The 27,827-nt window shown below is 34.9% G+C and overlaps 1 protein-coding gene across 4 annotated transcripts in view; it reads left to right on the top strand.

Annotated features, from left to right (window-relative positions):
* The first annotated feature begins 2,048 nt into the window (after positions 1-2,048).
* thrap3a (thyroid hormone receptor associated protein 3a) overlaps positions 2,049-27,827 on the top strand; it is a 40,566-nt gene continuing 14,787 nt past the window's right edge. The window contains exons 1-3 of one of the 4 annotated variants that reach the window (XM_056474870.1): positions 2,049-2,388; positions 17,059-17,223; positions 26,883-27,725. In XM_056474870.1, coding sequence (XP_056330845.1) covers positions 17,087-17,223; positions 26,883-27,725 — 980 coding nt within the window. In that variant the 5' untranslated portion in view covers positions 2,049-2,388; positions 17,059-17,086. Of the gene's footprint in view, positions 2,389-12,357; positions 12,423-17,058; positions 17,224-23,951; positions 24,069-26,882; positions 27,726-27,827 lie in introns of those variants that run through there. The other 3 variants (XM_056474868.1, XM_056474869.1, XM_056474871.1) reach the window with 3 other exon arrangements.

Raw genomic sequence — 27,827 nt, 5'->3', positions numbered from 1 at the left:
TCTTCCAACCGGGCCAGTGCCGGCCAACCAAACCTGCCAAGCTGGAAAATGGGGGTCAAATGCGCCCAGGTTCAAGTAGCCGTGTGTGAGTACACCCTAATTGATCAGCTTAGAGAACAAGTACAGTATGTTTCCAGGGTCTTGCCTTGGATTAGTTTTCTTCTTATCAGTTTGGGCAACTGTTGTTCTTCTGTTGTACAATTTATGTGTGGGGCTCGATTCTGGGTCCTGTTTTGTTTTCCCTTTATTTACTTCCATTAGGAAAAATCTTTGACAAGATTGGAATAAATTACACTTTGTATCCTGAAGATTCTCAAAACTACATCCCCATAAAATCTGGGGAGAAATCCTCCCTTTCTTCAGGTGTTGTTGGCAAGTAAATTTCTACAACTGAATGGGGGCAAGTCTAAATGTATTGTTTTTGTATTTATTATTATTATAAAAAATAATATATATATAATACTGTATATATATATATATATATATATATATATATATATATATATATATATATAATTTTATTTATTTATTTATTTTAATCTTAGATCCATTGTCAAGTTGAAGTCATCTCTTTCAGTAATTACTTCAACCTGTGAGATCTCTTCGCTCTAAGGATTGACTATATCTTACAGTTCCATGACCATGCTTAAAATGTTTCCATAGCAGCTCTAAGACTTTGGCATGATCTTCCACTATCCTTGAAATCATCTCCTACTCTGGAGACATTTTAAAAGTCACAAAAAAATTACTGTATTTTTTAATCTTTAATCTGTTGTAAGTTTATGTATTTAGGCTGTTTGCTTGTCTGTATGTATTTTGTGTTTTATGTGCAGCCCATTGCCCATGTGTCCCATTGTGGTTGTTTGAAAGTGCTTTAGAAATAAAAAGTTGAGTTGAGTAACGTCTCTAAAAAATATCAGTCAATTAACAAACTATTTGTTATAGTTTGTGACACTTTTAGTAGTTTGACAGAATATATTGAATATATATCTTAATCCATTGAATATATATCTTTATTGATCAGGTAAATTATAATTTGATGTTATGATTTTTTTATTACAAAAACTGGGTAATGAACTCTTAATAAGATTTTCTGTTATTTTACAGATTTTTTTCTATATACAGTATATATTTCTTATACTTTCTTATACTTTATGCAAGCATAAATGGGATACACATGAACCACAAAATACAGGAAACTGATAAGTAAAGGATTTTTTATTCTTATTTATTTATTTTTTTTTTACAGTGAGTGAAACACAAAAGTGTCTATAAAATCTCAGAAATTTTAGCATTGGTGTTCATAACCTTTTGAAACATGCTTTCAACATCATTTGGTGAAAATGGAATGGATGGATTAATTAATTCATTCATTTTTTTTTTTTGGCTTAGTCCTCAGCAGAATGAACCGCCAACTTATCCAGCATATGTTTTATGCAGTGGATGCCCTTTCAGCTGCAACCCATCACTGGGAAACACCCATTCTCATTCACACACATACACTAACGGACAATTTAGCTTACCCAATTGACCTGTACCACGTCTTTGCACCTGACCCAGCCGAGGCTCAAACCAACGACCTTATTGCTGTGAGGCGAGAGCACTAGCCTACCCACTGTGCCACTGCATCGCCCTGGATGAATTAATATTACAGTTAATTCAAATTGTGCAATTTAAATTCTTTAGAAATGGCAGGTCAATCAGTTTACTACCTTTTACATGATTCTTTAAATATTGGTTATATAATTATAAAAAAAAAAAAAAAAAAATATATATATATATATATATATATATATATATATATATATATATATATATATATATATATATATATATATATATATAAAACCCTCCATCAAATGGCCCAGTTTGTTTCATTTCGTTTACTTTGTACTTCAAAATAAATGAATTCTGAAGTTGGTGTTTATAAAAACGTCTGTTCCTTTAACTCATTTAGAGGCGTGGCTTGCTGTCAGCGTGAATTTGATTGACAGTAGAGAAACTGGACCCGCTCAGCCTGTAGTATCCACGCCGCAGCAGCGCACCTTCTCGTGTCACACCCCCGTCTGTGACTGAGTGAGCACATAAAGCTGCTTTACATCACTCGACTCCAATAGTTCACCGCATTCACGGGTTAAGATGCAGTTTGGTTAGGATATAAAACGACACGGTTGTCCTTTGGAGTTAAAAACTTTTTTAATCATTGGGTTTGTTTGTAAGGCGCAACGATTTAAACGCGGATACTTCAGATGACGTAAACTGGATATCGCCGTCTTTGCAGTTATTTGTGAATGATATTGTTTCCAAAAACAAAAGGAAACCATTTCACTGACCTGTAACATTTGACAGTAGCTGAATCTTCCCATCGTGGACTAACTCGAATTATAGGTAAGAGTTTTTCTTTTTAAAGAAACTAGCCTTTTGGCAAAACATGGTAACACATTTACTTTAACACGTGAACATCTTTCAGACTTTCACTGTCATTTGAATGTTTTATTATTGTACTAAACATGTAAAGGTAAACAAAAAAAAAGAAAAAGAAATTGTCCAAGTTAAAAATAAATAAATAAATAAAGGAAGAATATGTTAAAGGAAAAAAGTATAAAAATAAATAAATGAAAAAAAATATCAATGTACAGTTTTGTAATGGAGAACATGTTGTTTTGGATTTTAGTTATTTAGTATAAAACACTGACAGGTATATTTTAGAAAATCCTATTCCAACATAAAGCTTTTACTTTTGAAGTAATAAATAGACTACTCGTGTATGCTGGGCTATATGAATTTAAAGAGATATTTAAATAACAACAATTGCAATTTTTAAAAATATTTAAATAATAAAAATGTAAATCATCAGTTTGCAATCAGCTTTGTTACATTTTAGTATTTAATCTCAGGTGTATGGCTGAATTTGCCTTGAATTAAAAAATGTTATTTTTTTTTACACCACACATTCTATTATTTGGTGTGTTATTATTGAAGCATAGACTTACACCATCCATTATTTGTGGAATTTATGGCAAACGTCTGGTAGTAAACTATTTAAAATATAATAGATTTCTTAATAATAGATAATATTGATGTGTGATAAACTTTGTCTATCAGAACAGTGTTATACCGTGTTAATAACACATTTTTTTACCAATCTAAAATCTATGCAACCACAGCTCATGTTTGGGGCTAGATGTTGTATAAGACTATCCGGTTACTACTCGCTGTGTTAACGTGCTCTTGGAACAATAAGACGTTAACCTATTTTTGCCTTTTCAGTAGCTCACTATGCATGTCATTGGGAAAGTTTGGTCAGCTCAATTTTTTAAACTCAGTTTTGTCAAACATACTAGAGGAAGCTCTGAGTTATCATTACACCAAGATATTTAATATCATTCTCATAAGACTAAAATAGAGGAGACCTTCAACTGATGAGTTCCCTTGTGAAATAAACAGATGCAGCGATGACAGCAAGATGAGATGCAAGTCATCACAAAATGAATGAGGGCCCACAGCCCAACATTGAACCCCATGTATAAAAGGCTTGACCAAAATGAGAAAAAAGATCCCTCTAGACTGTTTTGGCTCCTATATGAGTTAATCTCTTTTCTGTTCAATGTTAAAGGTGAGATTTTCACAACTGTCAAGTCATAATTGACACGTCTACTTTGTTTGACTTTAGAAAACTTGAAATAGACTGCTAAAAATTGAATGTCAATGTCAAAAACTATCATCAATGACTTCTCAAAATATTTTTTTGACTTTTTTCTCACTTATTATTTTTTATGAAAAAGTAATACTCTCTTACTACCTACAGAAAAATAATCTTCATTGTTACTATGCAAAGTATAATAGAGACCCAATGAAAAATGAGTGCCCAAAGCATGATTTCAGTTTTTTTGTTTAATTGTTAGATCATCTAGTGGGTAGTATTCAACACTTGAGGTTCAATAGGCTGACGGCCGAGGAAAAATAAACTGTTATCATAATGGTTTTATTGATGCTATGTCATGAGAGTCCAAAAGCATGTGTAATAAAGACAGCAATGACACTATATAATTCAAATTATCAAAGCAAAAACATAAAAAAGATATTCTTCCCTTTTATTTTTCTATAATATATATTTATATGACATGATATTGTATCATTACACAAGCAATAATGCTCCTTTCCTGAATATCAGCATGCATGCAAGTGCGATATTGAATTTACACAGTTAACAGTTAAATTAACAAATGTTTTAATATTAAACGAGTGACATTTTTAGCACAAAATTTTGTAGGGCTTTTTAGTTCTCCCATGAATAGTTGGAGAACCTTTGTGTGTCAGTGCAACACTCTGATGTTCTGTTCCTTTTTTGTATATTTCACCTTTAATGTTCAGTCCTGGTGCAATGACCTGTCTAACTTTTTGTCTCTGGCCATCTTTAATAATGGCCCTCTTTATCTGTTTAATTAGTATAAGAGACTAACAACAACACTCACTAGATATTCCTTTATTATTCATTTAAAAAAACAGGACTGAAAGCGCTGAAGTGCTTCTGTTATTCTCATTTATCAGGATAAAAGCATCTTTTAAATGACTAAATATATAGTCAAGCCCCAAATTTTGGTATATGAATAATTTCAGGCTTAACTGTAAATGCAAATGTAAATGTAAATGTATTTTTGAACAAATCATATTAGCCAAAGACCAATTCATACTGTAAACATAGTCTCTTCCTTTCTATAGTAAATGAATCAGTTTTGAAAAAAGTAATTGAAAGGACTTGCTGCCACCTAAACCAGTCAAGTTACCAGCACAAAAACTGTCAACACACTTTTTTTGTTACATTTTACATAAATAAACGATTAAGGGATTTTTAATTAAGGCTTCACAGAATTTTTGCCTGCCGAAAATGTCACTTTCGGTTTTCAGCTGAAAGAGAAAAAACAGCTTTAAACATGACTTGATAAAAAACAATGCTGCGCTGCACTGCCCACCCGTGATTTTCTTTTCCCTCCAGCCGTAGACACTGTCACATTCAAGTTGGATGTGGAAAGTCCTGTGCTATGAAACTCATGTGTTTCAATGGCTTAAGTTGTGCAAGGACTGTTTTTTTTGCTGTGCTAACTAAAGTGCAAGAGAAGCGGAGTGCACGATCGACTAGTCAAAGTTCTGAATAGTTTAATATGAATAGCGCATGCTAACATGCTTATATCTGCCTAAACTGCACAAAGGCTGCTCAAATAATACTCTGAAAGTGCATTTATATGTAGTCATTTTTTCTGCTACTTGCAAAAGTGCTACTGTGCTCAACTCGTTCATTGCCAATACAATTTTACTGTTAATAAAATGTTTTTATTATTATTATTAAGCATAATTTAAGTTGAGCTACACTTCTAAAAGTCTTAGAAAATTACTTTACACTAATTATTTTATTACTTCCTGTAGAGCATGCTTTAATTACTTTATTTAATCAAATAATAGAAAAAGCAGTTTCAGTGTTCGGCTAATGCATTTAGATTTTTCGGTTTCAGCCCAGACTTTTCATTTCAGTGCATTCCTATTTTCAATTTTGAGTCGACTATCACTGAGTTCATCACAATGAAAACGTACAGAGCCTCCCAAGTTCTTCTGATGTCATGCAATGGTATGGTACCATAAGTCATCTATTAATAGAATTGCTGAAGACATTGATTCAAAGCTCCACAATCAATCAAGTTTTACCTCAGAAGCCTCCAAAAGTCATTCTTATGTCAACGTCAGTCAGGTTTTCTCACATCTGTTTTGGAAAGAATGTGGCAGTTGTTGTGTCTATTGATAAGAGACTCTTTTTGCTTGATTGTCCAAAGCAGATAACAAATGGGATTTTGGTGCTGCTGGTGGCGCATCTGTTTTCTCGCTGATAGAGCGGCCGAGTGAGTGTTGGGAGCGTATTGCAGTCGTGTTGGGTTGCACCATTGTTTGCATCAACTTTCCCCCCTTAATCGAACAGGTGAGAAAGGCCGAGTGCAGCTGTCACTGTTGGGAGGCGTGTGTGTGGTTGTAATGACAGCACAAGGGTATGACCACCGAAGATGTTTGACGCAGACATTTTTAGCTTTTAAATCCTTTTGATTAGGCTATGAAACACACTCCACTCCCAGATGGACAAATAGTCATGCAGATACTTTATTGATCCTGTCAGGAAAATTGAGGATCAGCTAGACATGGATTACGGGACAGCTGCCATACAGTACTATGCTTTGAAATGAATTCCGCAAACTTTTGCAACCCATGTGAAGATGTCTTTATTATCATAAATGTGTCATGATCAGACTCCTGCACCCTTATGAGTCAATTAGACCCCCGTTTACCAGAGGGAAGCTATAATGTTTACAGATGAAAGTGACTGGTGGCATGTTATTTTCCTGTTGTCTCTATTTTAAGCATCCGAAACCAGCTTTGCTAATCTGTTAAAACAGGTGCTGAAGAAAAGAAACTCTTACTGTTGGAGTGTTAAAAAAATGTCTTATTTGAGATCCTATATAAATACTTATGATGAGGAGTGTAACGAGATTTGAAAATTACATTTTAATTATTGCTTCTTCATGTTAAAAACTAAATGTAATTTTTTTTTTACTCCAATATGTTGTTCAAATCAGCTGATTCGAATGTTATCACTTGATTGAACGGGCGTTATTGGTTTTCAGCTGATAGATATAGGCCAGTATGAGCCTTCTGCACCTTCTACTAGGCTCAGGAAGCTGTAATAATTTATTCACATAGTTAATCAGCTATAGATCACATACGGCTGCGGCAGGAAGTGAACGAGAATTATTTATAATATTTATTGAATTTCCCATTAATTGTATTTTAGTAATGTCTACCCCTACCCCAACCCTAAACTCAACCGTCACAGTAATGTAAAAACAGATGTGGAGTCTTCTCTATTAGTATAATTGATTAACCATCTGGATGGACGATTACTAGTAGGCTCAGAAGGCCCCTACTGGCCCATATCTTTTAGCTAATAACCACTGATAATGCCCATTCAATCGAGTGATAACATTCTAATCGGGTGGTTCAAATATAATAATTTCCACATGACTTATTTTCATGACACTTATTTAAACATACATTAAATTATTAAGATGTCACTGGCAGGTTAAGGATATACTGAATTATATACTGACTAATATACTGAGTATTTAGTCTATATATTTACTGAATTGTGCATATTTGGAGTTAATTTCTCTTATGTACTAACAAGCTGTGCACACTGAGTGTGTTTGCACTTTTATTGTTTGAATTTCTTGATTAAAATGGACACAATTCATGGTTTCCACTACATTCATTCTTCCATGGCCATCTATATATATATATATATATATATATATATATATATATATATATATATATATATATATTAGGGGTGTAACGATATTACAAACCGAACCGAAATATCGCGATACACCAACCATGATACGTATCGCGAAACTCTCGTGACGTACCGCGGTACTCTCACGCCCCCTGCTGCCCATTGTTGAGATTGAACCAATTTAAACACATCTTTATTTTATCACATTTGATTAAATTGTATTAGTAATGATGAGCTTTTGTTTACACGAAAAATGAGATCAAACGTCACCCAATGATGATAGATCGGTCTCCTGACCAATCCGCTGTCGTGAAGGCGGACTTACAGAAATGACAGGCACGGAGAGGGCGAAAGAGAGAAAGAGTAAGAGAGAGAACGGGAGATAGAGCTGAAATGATACCCGAATCCGCGGCTTTATACTAATCATCAACCCGCCACCCGCCCACACATATAGTTTTATCTGATATAGGCCTATATGTATCCGCACTCGATCATCAGTTTAGTAATTTAATTCTTTGTTTTAGGCATGTTGATCACCATGATGTTCAACATGGATATTAACAGCAGATTCAATGAGCTAATCTGCACATCTCTGATTGTAAAATAATACGTTGATATTAAACGTTTTTAAATGAACATTAATTTATAAAAACAAAAGTTTGTCTTTAGACAACATTTTCTTCATTTTAAAATAGATACAGAAAGTAAAAATAAAACATTTTAGCTTTTACAGATACAGGAACAAGATAACAAAAACGGTGCCACTTCAGCCTAAACGGCAGCTGTTATGTTTACTTGGCCTTTTTCGCGAGGCAAAAATATAACCTATATGCGGCTACAACCGTAACATTAGTTGCCGACAAAACTGCAATGTATTTTACTGGTGTAAAAACACTTTACAAACACATTATATGCATAATCTATCTAAATGAAAACTTATAATCAAAAATGAGCATCACTGTGTCTGCACAGAGATCAAGCCTCCCACCTGAGAATGTGGACATTATGGGGTTTTTGAAGAAGAACTTAAAACTTAATATTCCCAATGTCCTTAGTGAGGACAAGCCTGTTTATCTTTCACTAGTCTACACTGCAGTTATTTATTTAATTTTAGTTTACTTAGTTAAGATGGCTGCACTAAAGAGAATAGTTTTTTCTGACTAGTCTATATTGGAGGTATTTATTTAAGTTTTGTTGTTTACTCAGGTATCCTGACTGTACTAAAAATGTGATGGCAAATTTAATAAAGAAACAGTTTAGTTGTTCTTGTTATTAAGTGAATCTGTTGTTCCTTAGCATTGCTGTTAAGATGACATCAACTTTAACCCCACAGCAAACAGAAACCGAACCGTGGCTCCAAACCGTGAACCGAGCCATGCCTTTGGTGTATCGTTGCACCTCAAATATATATATATATATATATATATATATATATATATATATATATATATATATATATATATATATATATATATATATATATATATATATAGTGGGTTATAATCACACCAAAACATATTAAAATGTAAGTGAATTATAACAGACCGAACTTTTCTGTAATTGTAGTAGTGCTGTGCATTATTTGTTTAACCTTTTAAGGTAACATTCTGACTGACAGGGCTGCCACAATGCATGAGGCCAGCAAACACGATGTAGCTTTCAGTTATGATGGACACAGTTTCCATAATTATACTTTATTTATAGATAAAGGTCCATGTTTATGCATACAATGATTATATCTTGCTGGAGTTTATAGCCGTTTTACTTTACTTCAGGACGCATCAATGCCACTCTGTAGGTCTATTGCAGACATAAATTCCTAGCAAACTTAATTAATGTTGGAGATATACTCATTAGATAAATGCACTAAAACGCACTTCAGCAGTGTTTATTGAGAGCGCACAAGAAAATCTGTGCTTGAGCAGCATATATTTGAGGGCATGGATGAAGTTTTGTGCACGAACTGAGGAAAACGCCACGCAAGCAAAGAGATTCTAATGCTTGTATTACATGAATGCAATCTCGACTTGTAATACTGCACTCTCCACATTTTGTCATTGAAATAACACCATAGGTAGTTGGAGGTCTGTGTAAAAGGCCTGCCACCACAGCTGTAAAAAATCCTAGTGGAAACACTGCAATTTGAAAGATGAGGTATTGGTCTATTTTACTTTGGCCTACTTGTGTTAAAAAAATAGTCAGAATTTACTGAAAACAAACAGTGCAAGGCAAAGCAAGTTTATTTAAATAGCACATTTCATGCACAATGGTAATTCAAGAATAAAAGAAAAAAAATAACGTAAAAACAAAGAATTAAAAATGATTAAAAACATAAAAATGTGTGAAAACAGGTTTTAAAGGAATGAAAAAGGAAAGAAAGACATAATAGTGTGATCTGTCGGATGTGGCACAGTGCTCATTCAGTAAAAGCACAGCTAAACAGATGTGTTTTAAGTCTTGATTTGAACGTGCCTAATGTTGGAGCACATCTGATCATTTCTGGAAGCTGATTCCAGCAGAGGGGGGCATAGTGGCTGAAGGCAGATTGTGAATCATTAGTGACTAAAAGGTACAGGCAGTTACTTTTTTGGAGTTCCCCTTTCGGATGTAAAATATCATGACAGGATAGTATTTACTGTAAATGATTTATGCAAGGCTGATTTACTAAGGTTTAGAATTCAGTTTATGAGGGATGCTTCGATCGATCGGCTGAAGACCGGTATCGGCCTATAATCACATTTCACGACTCGACCGGTACTCGTTGATGTGGCCGATCTCATGAACTGATCCCAAGTGTTTATTTACAAGTTTACAAGCAGACGAAGATGCATTCGGGTTATGTGCCCGGGTTATGCATCATGAGCACATGAGCAGTGTTTCCAAATTGCATTATTAGTCATTTTTCTTACCATTTTTTCCTGTTTTATCTATTATCTTTTTGTAAAGCTGCTTCTGACCATTACATGTATGCAACATCCTTAATTTATTATCTTAAGTAATGCAAGATCTCATACTTAAAGAGGAATTGTGCTTATGCAATAGCAAAGTTATATAAAGCAAGAAGAATCAGAATTGGTACTCAGTATTGGCAGATCACCATGACAAGGAATCGGTACTCAGTATCGGCTGCAAAAATCGGAGCATCCCCAGAGTATACTAGTAATTGTGTCATTATTTCATCCCTCAAAAAGCATATTTGTTATGTGTTCTTTTATTCATGCGTTGTCAGTAACAATTGTGGAACGTTCCATTCACATTTGAAGTATGATTGGATTGTGTTTTTGTGCAGATATTTTGTTTTGTTTTTTATATATAGTCCAGTGTTTCTCAATAGCTCTGTTTCCATCCACCAATTTTTATGCGCATTTTGGAATGTAAAAAAACCCTTAATGGAAACGCTAAGATGCGCTGAAATTTTGAAATTGTGCATTAAAAAATTATGCTTACAACTGAGTAGGATAAATGTTTTTATAAAATGCGCAATGGAAATGATTTTACTGAATAAATTTCATTATGCGCATTAAAAAAAGTCACGTGATTTTGTTATAAAAGTTCATGTGATGATAAAAATAGTGTTAAACCAGTGGGCAAACCAGTGGGCTGACCGTCACCCCAGTGGTTCAGTATTATTATACCTCCAGAACTATCTTGAGCGTCTCTGCTCACAAAGAGCATCTCACGCCTCTAAAATTCACCTTATGTTCATTACATTTTGTCTTCTGAGATGCAAGTATTTTATTATATAAGAAAGAGACACAAGCAGCTTCTCTTTCCTCAGCGAATTCTGTTTTCATTTTGATATTTGGCGTTAGTTTATCAGGAAGTGATTTTGTTCTCTTTGACTTTATGTGGCATTATTCTCAAATCTTTCATGCGATATTCCAGTTTTGCACATAAATTTAATTTGCATCTTTGAATGGAAACATTGCTAATGAAAGTAAAATACAATGTTTCTTTCGATTATTGGATGTGAGGTACGCTATATTAAACTGTTATTGAATGCATTATATGGACCAGTACAGTCGTATGTTTGGCTTTAATTTCATGGTTAAACGTTGCGTTTGATGTCCATTTTATCGTAGTATGTTGCCATAGTTTTTCAATATACAGTAGAAGCAAAGTAGCTTCGAAACTTTGCACAGTAAGCCAAATGTCTGGATGTCTGGAGGCTGCAGGAAATTATGGACTGCTGGCCAAAGCCAACAAGCAGTCAAAAGGAATAAAAAAAAGAGGCTTTAGGTTAATTTTGGACTGTGTTTACTAAAAGAGCAGCACAGATCTACTCAGACTAGCATGCTATACAAAAAAATACCACACTGAATTGTAGCTTAAGCATTCAGTCTGCAATTTCCTGTTTGCAAAGCAACCTCTGATACGCCTCAAAAAGGAAAAGCTTACAGATAGCATTGCTGAACCTCAGGCTCAATTTTATGTCATACACAGGCTTACCTGAAAAATGCCAGTAAATCTTGAGGCTTGTATTTTTCATGTAGAGCCAAGAGAAAATCTATCATGCAACAGAATGTTTAAAAAAGGGAAAGGAATGATAGTCATAACAATAAAGTTTTCTTAAAAATGTTCTAACTCTAAAAGCATTAACTATACCATTCTGATCACATTGAGTAGTTTTTCCCTGCGGATTAATGATAGAAATATATACAGTCAATCTAAATCATGTCAGCTTTAAAGAGCTTGAGCATTAAGGTGGCAGGTGACATAAGTGCATTGTGCGCTTATAATAAACTATGTTATCATCTGTTGCTGTGAACGCTGAACAGGGCTTTGTAAATGGGTCTTAAAGTGGACCTAATATGCAAATATGACTTTTATAAGGTGTTTAAACACAGTTGTGTTGCAAAAGTGTGTGAATATAGCCACCCTCTACTGGTAAAAATGAATTAATGAATATGTTTCATAATTACATGATAAAAAACACTTTGATTGACATTTTGCCTTTGTACATGTCATCAGAGAGGAAAGTTAGTTTGTTAGTGGATATCCCTCCCTCATCAGCGTGAACAGCCCTGAGTAAGAAGCAGCCTTCCGCCATTATGGTACATTCATGCTAGACGTGGATGAAGCATCAAGCGTGAGTAATTTTCATGTTAGGTCAGTAGAAAGACGCGAATAGACATCCTGCAGCACGATTTGCTTATGTTGGAAAATCTTAACTTTAGCAGAGATTCACACCACGTTAACCAATCAGGAGCTTGCTATAGTATGGTCGTGATTATAATGTAGCACCTGTGGTAGTGTCCCGAGGGGTAATCCTCCTATCGACACTGAAAAACAGCTGAAGAGACTGGGCTCGGCTCAGTCTGAAGCACCACTGAAAGCTTCCATCATCCAGGTACAGTTTTTGTAGGAGTTTCTGTAGGCGAACTAATATACGCTGTTTTTCAGGCTTCCTAAAGCACATAAAGCACAGCTACTCTCAAAATCCATGTTAGCCATTTAGCAACGAAACTAGTTACCAGGCAGTAACCCCACCCATGACACAAATTTGCGTCTATTGTGAAGTGAATTTGATGCGCAAATGAAATGAATTTGACATGCGAATGAAGCGAGTGAACTCTAAATGTTCACATGTCTATTAAATCGCAATTTATTTGTGCGTGCCGCGTCTGGTGAGAACACAGCATTAGAGTTTTCACCTGCTGAAGATAATGTCAGTGCCTAAGATGATTATAAATGTGGAGTTTTAGGATGCACAAATGAACACTATAGTCTCTATAGACCATTTCAATGTGGTCATTTGATTGGCCCATGAACATTTCCTGCTTGTTATCGAACTATTTCAAAACTGTAATAAAGGCAATTTAATCATAACTTAATGTTAAAACAGCTATCATAACATTATTTATCAATATGTGGCTCTTTTTGGATTCTCGGAAGCTATAGAAATAAAAAATGTAAAACAGGAAATACGTTGGGACCATTGTTTTTGTTTACATCCCTCAAAATGGTCTATAGCACGGGACTCAAACTGCCGGCCCGCAGGACATTTATGGCTCCCCGCTTCCACCCTTCGGCCTGCAACTGACATCAAAAATATAACAAGATTCAGCCCACTAAAACATATATTTTTGTCTTACTATCATTGTTGTGCAGTCACATAGAGCCACTTGTAGTTTTGTACCTGGTGGACATTTAAAGTACTGCATTATATATTTACTTTCAGTTTCTCACAGTGTGCAGTCGAGAGTAACGCACATGCAGATTATATCTGGGGCTGATTTTAACGTTAAAATATATGTCTGTAAGTGCTCTATTTTTACTAAAGCTCTGTTTTTGTAAATATTCAAGGGTCATTTGATTATTACCAGTTTTTTACCACCTGTATTTTTTGTACAAACACCTCTTCATGGCTTGCGTTATGCTGGTGGTTGGGAATATTCTACTCAAATTGTCTCATTAATAGTTTTTCTTAATATGGGTATTAAGATTTGTATAAAAACTATGTACATTAGTAAAATGTTACTGCTGGTTGAATTGAACTTGTTAAAGTAAATGTGAATATCGTCACCTTAGAATTATAAGGTTTATTATTTTATAATTATAAGGGACACTTTTGTCAAAAATGAGTTATTGACATATTCTTAATAAATGACAACTTATTTACATTATGGGATGTTTTTATAAGTTCTTTACATTTTAAGAGTTTTCATTAAAAAAAACAAATGTTACACACATACTGTTTGCTATGAAATGCAAAAACTTTGAAGCTCAATATCTCAAAATCATTCAGAACGCAGATAGAACCTCATAATTCCAAGGTGACGATATATACTCACTTTTCTCCTCTTTGTTATAGTTTTACAAAAGAAAGATATTATGAAAAACAATTGCCAGTAAAATCACTAAAGTTACCCAAACTGATGTGCTGTTCTTACGCTCTCTGTTAAACTTTTGGTTAAGCAACAATTGGTTGAGATTAACAGATAATGTTTTTCCTGTTTTGGATTCTGCCACTATGCTCACACACCGGCATTTGTAGCCTGCCGCTCTTTTGAAATGAGGGCTGAAAGCAAAATCTTGTTAAAATTTAAAGCGAAAGTCACCAAAACGGCACAATTTGGATCAAAGCCTAAAAGGCGCAGTTTCAAAGAGTTATAAAAAAAGTTTGTGTGGTATTTTGAGCTGAAACTTCACATACACACTCTAGGGACATCAGTCTTTTTTTTTACATCTTGTAAAAAGAGACATAATAGGTCCCCTTTAAAGGTCTATTTCTGTGCATTTGTTATCCTTATCTCAACACTCCTAATGGATCAGTTAAGTGACATCTTTTGTTTGTGATGGCTCATCAATCACTTTGTGCAGACAATGGTAAACAGATAGCTTTAGCATGGCATACTTAGTTGTGAATGCAAAGCCTTGTAAATATAGGCTGAAATTGATTCTATGTTTAGTAACTTAAATTAATAGTAGCACTTATTGCATTCGTACAGTTCCTGCTTTTATTGTTGTTGTTCCAACATAGATCAGTCATATGTGCATTTGTGCAGCACTGATTGAGATTGTGACAGGGATGATGACAAGCAGTCAGGGTCCAGCTTATAATATGGATATTTTCAGGCACCTCAGTCGATGTAAAAGCTCTTTCTTTATCTCCGGTGCAAGTCTATTTTCAGCCACAGAGTGTTGTCTCTCTTTGATCACCAGTGCTCCCTATGGTAAAACACCAAGTGTGAGTCCGGCTAACCAGTCGAGGGCAGTTGTGGAGGGTAAAGATGATGGACAATAGACAGAATCACATTTCAACACCTCTTTAAATACATTTTGGGATAACATTAAAGAGCTAGTAAATCACTCTTGTCTCCATGCTAATGTGGCGTCACTTTACATCTGTCCTGCCAAAACCTGTAGCGTTTCATCACATTTGTCCACATCAGTAGACTCAGCACATATGGTGTGTATTTTAGTTTTTTTGACTTGAAGGAAGTCGGATTGATTGAAGCTGATGTGTGCAATTTTTAGTGTTGAAATACTTTTTCTTATTTAAGACTACTGTTCAATTCAATTCATCCTTATTTCTATAGCGCTTTTACAAAGTAGATTGTGTCAAAGCAGCTTCACATAGAAGTTCTAGTAAATTGAAACTGTGTCAGTTCAGTTTTCAGAGTTGAAGTTCAGTTTAGTTCAGTTCAGTGTAGTTTAATTTCACAGCATCCGCTGCGTAAAACATATGCTGGATAAGTTGGCGGTTCATTCTGCTGTGGCGACCCCGGATTAATAAAGGGACTAAGCTGAAAAGAAAATGAATGAATGAACGAATGACAATATGTTATTTGTGTCCTTACATGATCTATATGCAAATGTGAATATTTGATATAGCCACAACAACAGTCGTGGACTACAGCGCTGTATATGTAACATATAGTGTTTTGTGCAAAGTAGCTATGCCAACTACTGGCCTGGAATGCAAAATACAACGTTTTTATCTTGGTCACGGATCTGTGCAAACATGCTTTGACAATGTTATCATCTGAACGAAACATTTTTGAAAACCACTAAGGAAGAACACATTGTTTTTAGTACTTTGTTATTGTCTAAGTAAGTAAATAGATAATTAAATAAATGTTGTTTTAGTATATAGAGACATTGAACTTTACTGCAAAATATGATAGGGAGACTGATTCTCCAGTATATTGTCATTAACAGGCCTTCATTGAACATGAATGGTCTTTTAAAAGTAATTTTGGATCAAACTGCTTTGTTTGATTCTTTGTTTGCTGGAGATTTCTTTGCAGAGTTATGGATATTGTAGAAGTTCATCAGAAATTTTAGCTTATTAAAAGAGTTAAGCAAAAACAGTTAAGCAAAAACATCACTTTTCAGGTCTATTTCTGAGTCTAAAGGTTATATGTGTTACTGTTAAAAATCAGTTACTCTAAAGTAAAAATGAATGTGCTTTCCTTCTGTAATTTGATTTGCATGCAGGACCCTCTTCCAGGACAACACTTATCTTAACATCTTCACATCAGTAATTGAAACTACCACTTCTTTCATGCCTCATTTCACACCACACACTCTCAAACTATAAATGGAAACGTGTGTTTCAGCCATCAGTTACAGAGAAAAAGGACCGATTGTAGGTGTGGTGTATTAATATTGCTTTGTTGTGCTGTTCACATTGTTAGTTTGATTACATGTTTTAATAGTGGAAACTTTAATGTTAAGGCTGTAAATCTTTTAAAAGGTAAACTCCATATAAGTATTTAATGTTTATTTAATGTAGCTGTGTAACGAGCTGAATTATTTACAGTTAGCCAATCATTATTATGAAATAAACAGGCTATAAATTTTTGTTAACAATAGTGACTAAATGACTGCTGTTTATTCTTCGCATAAACTTCAGGAACAGGCTTGTAGATTGACGTTTGCCCTTTATTCCACAATTAATTCCCGCTGTGTGTTTAAAGCTTTAGCTCTCTCTTTTTCCAAGTTTTTTTTTTTTTGGACAATCTGAGATTTAGAGATATGGAAAATGTAGTAGTGGCCAGCCAAGCCTTCTTAATGTCCCAGAGAGAACAGTGTAGATGGATGAGTAGTGATTTACTGTATGTGCAATTTTTACAGTCTTGAAGACTATATAATTATTCCAGAGTTTTTCTATAAGTGTAATTGATTTAAACAACGTTTTGACTACAGAAGTCATATTTTTATTACTTAACTTTTATTTAGTAATTTTTTGGGGTTGAAGGGTTTTCATTTTGTTACAGGCACATATGAGAGAGACTACAAGCGACAATGTCTAAGACACAGAAATCAGAGTCCAGGTCTCGCTCTCGATCAGCCTCCAGATCAAGATCCCATTCTGATTCCCGTTCCCGCTCCAGATCACAAAGCAGCTCCTCCAGATCCAGGACGAGGAAGCGCAGATATGGGTAAGTGTCCATTACTCTACTGTAAATTAAAGCAGCTACTGGCTTAGCCCATCATTATGGCATGCAAATGTCATCATTTACTGGAAAGTTCAAAGCAAGTGTGTGCAGATGTGGGATGAAGGGAGTTGGTTTCGATTTTTAATTTCAGTTTTGAGTCCATTTTTGCTCTTAAAACTTTCAGTCAGCACTTTCAGTGACGTGTATTTAAATACATACCAGAAGCAAAGGGGACATTTTTTAATGACGCTTTTAAGGGGAAAAACTACTGAAATTATCACTCAATCAGTGGTAATTGTTTCCATTTTACCGACTGCTGAGTGATTCATTAAGCCTTTTTCTGTCTTACATGTACAATCAGGACCACATGGAATTAGCACACAATACTGAGTAAATAAACCCAGAAAGAAAAAGTTTAGATTCCATCTGGGTCCGCTTAAAGTCTTGTGTTTGGTAAACAGTGAACATTAATGGTGCTGTGTGTACGTTTTGGACTATTCTAAAGCATAAAAATACCATAATATGTTTTCAGATATCTAAGAAACTTGCCAAGTGAACATTCTTGTTTATCTAAAAAACAATGCTGAAGTCAGATATTCTGCTTTGAAAATGTACTTTATGTGCCGAAACGGCTGGCTTTGTTTTGGGTCTTTTAACCCGCCCTATGCCACTTTATTCAATTATATTTCAGCACCTCAGGTTGCCTTCATGGAAAATCGCATATTTCATTCATTCATTCAGAAAGGCTCTCAAAGCATGCGTCCATGACCGAACAGCGACCTCCGGTAGACAGTAGCAGACTCTGAAATGAGATGCAGATTCAGAGTTCCACATGAGGTTATTAATCAACATATAATATAAATATTACAAACGTAAACATTAGGTGAGCAGGGTACATTGTAACCAAGTGTCATAACAACACTATACGTGACGAGATTTGCAGTGATAAGCCGTTTGGCTATTTGCACTAGACGAAACATGACAGAAATTTAAATACAGCCATTCAGAAGCACAGAATAGTGCACTTACTGCACACCAACGAGGTTTATAATCTAATTAATACATATTAAACCTTTTAAACATTATTAAATATAGATGCTGGATCACTGATATGTGTTGGTTTTGAGTCACAGTTCTGAAGTTCAATTTCAAACTGATCAAACCGGTCTGAGGTGAACTATCTGCTGCTGCTTTCAGTAGTATGGCAATAAATGTAATGTCAAATGACATTCAAACTAACATTGTCAGCATTTAACACTGAATAAAGCACACGAGGTGTAACTGAGGTGATCATGTCATCAAGTTTTCTGTTGTTCAGCTGCAAGAAATAGAAGTCGCTTGTAATATATCAATTCGAGGTGTTGGTTAGAACAAAAACTCCTTTTAATATGGAGAATATTCCTTCTATCGCGCGCCATTGCTTTTATATAGAACACAAAATAAAATTGAAGGCTTGTTAGTCCTCAATCTGGCAACCTGCGCTTGCATTTGTTTTGATCCAGAAATCCAATACCTAGTTCCACCACTGGGTGTCAAACTTACATACTGCACCTTTAACTACTTGTTCTGACCATAAAAATATGTACAAATTCCAACGCAATAAGGCTTACCGTGTATTGACAGATGCTCTTAAGGTTTAAATAGGTTGAAAAACTGTTAATTTCTCACTTTGTCTGTAAACACACAACGGAATCCCATTGTAAACACACACACACACACACACACACACACACACACACACACACACACACACACACACTATGTGACTCATGCTCGGTTTCCCATCCGTGACTCATTTTAAATGAAAATCAATATTCCAGTGCCAGTGTGAGCTGTCTAGCCACAGCTGCCAGGCCAAAGTTATGTAAGGTACATCTCCGCGCATAAAGAAAAGTACCCTGTGCTTTGGCTTACTTTGGTGTTGAAAAGGGGCTGCTCAGTCACTGTAATTTTACTCTCCATGTGTTTGTCAGCATTGCATAAAGTCTGATATTCGGGAAGGGCTGTGGCTTTGGATAGGCTCAGCACACTTTCTTATTTCCCGTGCTAAAATTAAATTGTACTTTCCTTCACGTTCTGCTTGGACTGCTGGTTTTGTGCTTACAGCACAGTAGAGCTCCTTAGGTAGCCAAATGTAAACCGCCCTTGCCAAAAACTGCAGCACTGCATTAGACAGAAAAACGGATGCATACTTGTGGCACTTTGTTGAATTTTTATTATTATTTTTCGAGAAGGCATGATTTTTCTTTCTTAAGCTTGGAACCTTTTGCCCATGTGGTTGACAGTGTACTTTGAGCCCAGTTGGAGAGAAGTACAGTGTTGATTTTTCATGCAAATGGAGTCGGTGGAGGGCAAAATCTGATTCCCATATTTGCAAGGGAAATCTTGTGAGCCTGGTTTCTCAGTGCTGACCACAGTTTTAGAAGGATGCTGCTGGAAAAAGCTTGACGCACACTTTTCATAAGAATGAAACTCAGCTGCATGCTTTGGAATTAAGTCAAACTGTCCAAATGAAACACAAACTCTTGAGAAGGCAAAGCACTCAGTGAAAAGAATAGTTTGTCCAAAAATTAAAACATTTGATGCCAAAACGACTAACATTTGGCCTAATATTGATGTTAAAAATACAGCAAAAATTAATTACAGGACAGTATGGTAATTTGATACCAATTTTAGATATCAAGTTATTGACATCAAATTGATTTTGAAGTGTTTTTGATTGTTTTTTTATGGTTAAATAATAAATCATAATAATTTTATGTTTCCCAGTACTGGGTTGCAGCTGGAAGGGCATCCGCTGTGTAAAACATATGCTGCATAATATCTAAAATATCTGTTTCACATATAACATAAAAGTAAGATTAACAAAATAACTTAATTACTATTTATTTTTTTTTACTCAAATTAGGGTCCAGCAAAAATGAGTATACAAAACAAAAACTACATTGTCTGGTAGTTTGTATGGCCTCCATGATTTCTATTGACAGCATTAAAAATCATGAAAAAAAACAATAAATAAATAAATAAATAAATAAATAAAAAAATAATAATAATAATAATTATATATATATATATATATATATATATATATATATATATATATATATATATATATATATATATATATATATATATATATATATATATAAATGAAAAATAAATACATTTGGAGAAAATATTTTTTAAAATAAAAACTTTATTTACTTTTTTTAACAGACAACACTGGAAAAAAATACTGTGTAATATAATACTCCAACAAAAGTACTGTTAATCTGTTATCAACATCCCTTTTTAAAAGTCATGTTAATTTAATTTAACATGTCAGTATTAATATGTATAATGCCAGTGTTGTATTGTCATCTTTCAGGTTGTATTTCAGCCTTAATGTGCTGTTTAAATGAATAAATAAAAACAAAGCTGTTGCTTGCTATTGAGACAGCAATAAGAACCAATGGACGGCCGATCGCTTTCATGGCTCATCTCCTGTTTCCAAAATGCATCACAAACTGCTTGAGAAACTGTTCTACTATGATAATTGATGAAGAAAATAAATTATGTTCAATAAGATGTACTTGTGTTTACTAACTGTTTATTCAGTTAAACATGAATGTTGAACTGTAGGCCTACATAAGCTCCAAACAGCGATTTTTGATTACATTAATCTAACTAATGTCATAACTGAACTAAACTGAAATGGAATTAAGACACGTGAAGTATGCATATATTAGTGGCATTATTGAAGTAAACACCGCAATCAAACTATAACCGTCATGTAGGACTTTTAGCCATATTTTCCGACAAGATCCACACACGCGGATGTCAGTAAAGGACCGCACACACACACACACACACATCGCGAAATGCTGAAGTTTTTTTTCTTTTCATTTGGCGTGCGTTATTTAATTCCATAACACTCTCCCCAGACCCTACTCCTTATTTGCATCTAAAGCCCCAGTTTGTCACGGGGGCATGAATGAAATGTTCATAAGTGAATGTGAAACTGCCGAACTGCAGGTAAAGTCACCCAAAATTACAGGAAACTCTTACATGAAAGCACTTCACGTAAACACCTTAATTATATTATTGTCTATCAAGGCAAAGAACTAGATTACAGATGTCCATGTAAGTGTAGTCAGTAATGTCTTCGAAGTGAGTGAAAGATCCAGAAGGACATTCTGCTGATTTGATTCAGAAGGGCACTTTTTTTGTCTGATGGCTCACCGATTTTTGATTCACCGTCATTCATTTTAAAAATCACCCGGTTCATTTTATTTGTATGTTTTACTCGAACACATAAACTCTACAGGTGCCTAATAGTTAGATGTGGAGCTAACATTAATCAGATTCACTCTAGTGAACTGCATCCATGTTAGCACGTCACGTTTGATGAGGTAATTTCACAGTAGGAATACACGCAGGTTCGAAGACTCGTTCTCGCTTCCTACAGTGCAATTTGTCCAGGTATACATCCATGCTAAAATATCAAGGTGAAAGTCATCATAGCTTGCATAGAATAAACCCAGCTCTCAACCCAAATTTGAGAATGGATTAATGGCGATATTTTTAATCGTTCGATAAGAGTCTTGTGGTAACGCAGCACGTTAACGCGATAACGGCCCACCACCAGAAAACAAACACAAAACTCCACAAAACATACGTGAAACGTAACACCTTAGTAACGGCTCAGAACACCCTTGCAGCACCTTAGGAACCACTTAGAACACCCTATAGCACCCACCTAGCAAGAAACATGCCAATCCTTAATATAAACATGCTAACATATATGCAGTTATCTATGCCGACTGTTTCAAACTTGTTAAAAACTACTTCAGTTATTAAAACTTCAAAGCTTCTTCAAACTTTAGACTAGGCTTTCTTATGCCACCTTAAAGTTTGTCTACGAACTTTACTTTCTAGTTATATTTGATGTTGGTCAAAGACTAAACGTGAATCAAATTAAACAACATCTATACTTACCCAGAGAGCATACAAATGTGGGCCACTTTAGGCAGTTATGCAGCACTGGTGGTATTCCTTCGGCCCAGACAAAAACAAATGTGAGCCTGGAGGGGCCCACCTGTACAATGGCAAAGGGGGGCCAAAGATTCAAATTCATATATGAACCATTTAAGGCAAAGATTTGGCACTTATGGCAAAATGTAATCTGAAGGTAAACCTAATGTGGCCCTTGTGGAAAATGATAAATTTGCCCCAAATGATGGAGGACAAATGTGGGCCCTGTTGGCAAAAATGTGGCATAGTCATTTAAGGGTAATCTGGGTTTAAACCTAATGTGGCTCACATGTGTGAGTGCAAATGTGGCCCAGTTATCTTAAAACAAATGTGGGCCACTTTTGGCAAATATTTGGCTCAGTAAGCTCTGGCTAGGCCCAGAGAAAATATGGCAAACATGGCCCAGTTATCCTAAAACATATGTGGGCCACATAGACTAAAGTCACCAGCATGGAGAAAAGTGTTTGCTTTAGTTGGGCTCATAGCCCTGAACCTCTTAATATAAGTTTTCCTTTGGGCTGCTGTAACTTTTAAAAACTTTGCTTGAAAAGTTTATTCATTACAGCAAGCAAGCCAAGTAAAAAACAAACAAACAATAAAATTAAGTGAGGGACAACCTGTGATGAAATAATATACTTCACTGATGTTAACCAATGTTTAATCCATTATTAAAAGTAACGTGATAACATGCTTGCACATGCCACAGAATTATGAAGGTTTATAAGCTAAAACAATGCTATGGTTGAATTTCTGCTCACAGAGACATCAATAATCATGATAATGATTATTATCATAAATATAAACCTCAACAACAGTGATAATTAACAAAAATGAACAAAACTTACAAACATGAGCCTAAAAGTGATAAAATAAGCAACGTCAACATAAACAGCAGAATCAACAGCAAATAATAAAAACTGTAGCATCAATAAGCTATAGAATGTATTCATACTGCAATGCAGGCTGGGATTTTTGTACTTTGCCACACCCAGCAAGTGTAAGGTGTAGGCTGGATCTGGACCAGAATAAAAGCAAACTGTGGCCCAGAATAGGGTCACTTCTGGTTCATTTGGTTGAATTGTGGCTGCCATGTGGTATGGCTATGGCTTAATTGTGGCCCATATTTGGCAAACAGGAATGGACCGCCCAACTGCCATCATTCCATGCGGATTTAAGTGTCTGGTGTGGGCCACGTGAATTTTGCTAGCTGGTTATGGCCATTCAAAGGAATGGGAACTATTGACTTTTGGCATTTGCATTCAGCTAAAAGTTGCCTATTGTGTTTTACTGAAGACAAAAGTCACATACACACATCTTGGATAGTCAAAGGGTGAATAAATTAACAGCAAATGTTCATTTTGGGGTGAGTTATTTTGCCAGCGGTGCTTTTATGTCCTTTTTTGAAGATTAAATGCTTCCATTCATTGTACTAACAGAGAAAAGTGCCACCAGCACAATTAAAATGTCTGCTTTTTTGTGTTTCCCAGATGAAACCAAATGGGTTTGAGACTACATGAAAGTGACTAAATGATGACAGAATTTTCATTTGAACCTCAGTTAACTAAAATAGCTGGATAAATAGGGGAGCTTTTTGTAATTGTTGCCTTCAGTTAAAGTCTACTGTCTGTGCAAAACTAATGTGATGTAACTGGCAGGCTGAGAACCTCCTCTTTGCTTTGAGAGAGTAAAAATCTTTCCCATATGACCCATGTGACTGACTCTTTCCATCCGCGCTCACTAGAGGAGATGCGAAGTCTCTCTCGCTCACTCTGAGACTATCATGTTGCTCTGTGCACTACCTTCTTACTCTTTATTCCAATGAAAAAACGCATCAGGTGAGTAGAAAACCAGCGATCAAATTGATTACTGTTGCTGTTTGTGGGACTGATTGTCAATTGGTTACAGGGTTTTTAGTTGTATCGTAGTGTGCAAGGCTACGGTTTACTTTCCAAAAGACTAAAAATTCCATTCTAAAATGAGATGTTTTGAAAAACTCTAGACGTAATTGCATGTCTTCTGTGATTTTACCATCTTACACAGCTGTAACTGCTGCAGTTTATAGTGTAAATTTTAACATTTTTCAGGTTTTTTCATTTTTCTCTGTAATTATATTGTTTAAATTCTGTGTTCAAAATTCTATTCAGCGTTGCGTTGCAGAGAATCAAGTACATACAGTATTTAGCATATTTGTCAGTGTTTGTGATATAGTGCATGCAGAAAAGCATTGGCTAAGACACTAGAACTACTTAGACGCTCACAAAGAACAACAGGTCCATCTTGTGGCTAGATTTGACATATCAGCTGTATGCACTGCCCATAGAATGTCTTTGACAGACTCCACAGCTTAAAGTCACAGTTATAGAATATATACAGTTGAAGTCAGAATTATTAGCCCCCCTTTGAATTTTTTTCTTTTTTAAATATTTTTCAAATGATGAACAGAGCAAGGAAATTTTCACAGAATGTCTGCTAATATTTTTTCTTCTGGAGAAAGTTTTATTTGTTTTATTTCGGCTAGAATAATAGCAGTTTTTATAATAATAATAATAATAATAATAATAATAATAATAATAATAATTCCTTACATTTATATAGTGCTTTTATGGGCACTCAAAGGGCTTTACATATTTGGGGAATCTCCTCATCCACCACCAGTGTGCACCATCTACCTAGATGACGCGACGGCAGCCCTTTTACGCTAGACCGCACACCACACACCGGTTTTAAATTTTTAAAAAACCATTTTAAGGTCAAAATTATTAGCCCCTTTAAGCTATAATTTTTTTCGATAGTCTACAGAACAAACCATCATTATACAATAACTTGCCCTCACCTCACCCTCATACGAAAACGTGCCCTCACCTTCACCTAACATAGTTAAGCCTTTAAATGTCACTTTAGGCTTAGTGTCTTGAAAAATATCTAGTCAAATATTATGTACTGTCATCATGGCAAAGATAAAATAATCAGTTATTAGAAAAGAGTTATTAAAACTATTATGATTAGAAATGTGTTGAAAAAATCTCTCCGCTGGGGAAATTGAAATTGGGGAAAAAAATAAACAGGGGGGCTAATAATTCAGGGGGTTTAATAATTCTGACTTCAACTGTATAAAATAAAGGATCAATGTAATCTACTGGATTTTTAAATGTTTTAAAATAAGCTTTTCCTGCTCACCAAGGCTGCATTTATTTAATCAAAAACACAGTACAAATTGTAAAATTGTAAAATGTTATTGCACTATAAAATATCTGATCAAAAGTAGTTTATAATTTCATTTCATAATTTATTCCAGTGATTTTAAAGATGAATTTTCAGCTTCATTACTCCAGTCTTTAGAATCACATGAACCTTCAGAAATAACTCTAATATCAATTATTATTATTATTATTAGTAGTATTATTATTATCAATAATAATAATAATAATAATAATAATAATAATAATATAGTAATAGTAGTAAAAGCAATAATAACTGGAGTAATCATTTCATTTAAAACTACATACAATAAGTAATAAAAAAAAAAAATAAAAATAATAATTTAACATGTATTTAACATGTATTTAACATTTTTACATTAAATAAATGCCGCCTTGATAAACAGAATAATTTTATTTAAAAACAAAAAACATGAAAAAAAAATGTAACTGACCTCAAACTTTTGACCGGTAGTATATTTGTACAAATTGATTGCTATATTTATAATTTTAGCTTTAGAAATAAATGTTATCAGTTGAAGAGTTTAGATGCAAAAACCTCTATATGCCGTCTGAAATTTTCCTCTAAAATGAGCATTTTTATCAAACTCCTGTGTGTATATTCAGTAACATCACTTTTATGTCAAAGAATAAGCCCTTTTCCTGGTCTTTAAAGTGAAATATCTCAACATAAACAAAGGAGGCTGAGAAAAATTTAAATTTTCTATAGAAATTTCAGACGGCATTTAGAGGTTTTTGCATCTGAACTCTTCAGTTATCATTATTATAGTTCACTTTATTTATTTTTATTGAACATAATAATTGTTATTATTAATATTATTGATATTTTTATAGTGTTTTTTTCTAAACTGTCAATTAAAAAATGAAATTAAAAATGAACTACAAACGTCTGAGTGAAAACAGTTTTAAAGTAAATCTTACATATGTTTTACTGTACTGCAGAGAACCCCAGAAAGGAAAAAAAGGATGTCATAAAAGTACTTTATATGGTTTGTTTAAGGAAGTTGCCCAGTTGTAAAGTGCTTTTCTTTCTCATTAGTTTGAGTTATTTCACTTAAGGCTTCAGGTTGAACATTAATATCATTAAACGTTTTTCCTTCTCAGCCATTTCTTTTAACATCATACATTTGAATGACAATGAGCTGAGACCCACAGCAGAGGTGAAGATTACTTGTGAACTATTTTTGGCTTGTTTTTCCTCATGCAGATATCATTAAGCTTCAGATTTCGTATGAACTACACTTTTATAGTGCTTATTTTCCCCTCATTGGATTTTACACCCTTTGATTACAATGCTACAAAATCCATATAAAAATCCTACATACAATGCTACAAAATTACACATCCAAATTGTTATTATTCCAAAAATATTTGAATATGTTCTACAACACAAGTAGTTTTGGCTCAGTTCTTCCTTTTGTTGTGTTCAAGGTCTAGGTCTCGCTCTCGGTCAAGATCCCATTCCCCGCCCCACAACCGGGAGCGGAACCACACGCGGGAGTATCAGAATCAACGAGAGTTTCGAGGTAACCACAGAGGCTTCCGAAGGCCATATTACTTTCGGGGCAGAGGTCAGGGCTTTTTCCGTGGGCGCTTTCAGCGTGGTGGAAGGGGAGGAGGATATAACAACTACCGTCCCAAAAACTGGCAAAACTTCCGGCAACACCCTCAGCAGCAGCAGCAATACTACCACAACAGTCCCAAGAGGGGCCGCTCTCGCTCTCCTAAGAAACAGGCAAACAGTCCAAAATCCCGCAGCCATTCCAGGCGCTCTGACAGGTCGTCTTCGGGGAGGTCACCACAGTCACACCATTCATCCTCCTCTAACTCTGGATCTGCCAAACGCAATTGCAAAAATATAAGAGAGGATGTCTTGGTGATCAAAGAAACAAAAGGAGGAGGAGATAAGGCTCTGGTGGAGCAGGTCGAAGGTTCCTCTGCAGCTGTAGAAAATGTTGATGTAGACCGGACTTTGGAGAACTGTCAGGTTTTGATGAACCATGACTCTAGTCCTAAAAGGACAAGTCCACAGGTTTGCTCATCTGTCACTAATGACCAACCAATTGATTCTGCATCCAGCAAGACCAGTCCTGCTCAAAAGAGTTCCAATTCTCCTAAAAAAGGTGCCACCACCTGGCAGAATGCTGAAACTGCACCTTCAAACAGCAGTCCCATAAAGAAAAACGCACCCCCGGTTTTCAATGGTTTTGGGCTCTTTACAAATTTAGACCAAGAGTCAGATGATACAGTTGCTCTCTCTGCTGCATTTATGAAGTAAGTCCATTTTCTTTGTCTGTTTATTGAGTTTTTCACTGCCAATTAAAAGTCTCTAATATTCACTAAAGAAATATTTATTTAATAAAAAAAATACAATAT

This window comes from Danio aesculapii, chromosome 16 (genome assembly GCF_903798145.1).
Source record: "Danio aesculapii chromosome 16, fDanAes4.1, whole genome shotgun sequence".
In the NCBI taxonomy this organism is placed as follows: Eukaryota; Metazoa; Chordata; class Actinopteri; order Cypriniformes; family Danionidae; genus Danio; species Danio aesculapii.
The sequence above is the reverse complement of the archived record's forward strand: the minus strand, read 5'-3'. Positions and strand labels throughout refer to the sequence as shown.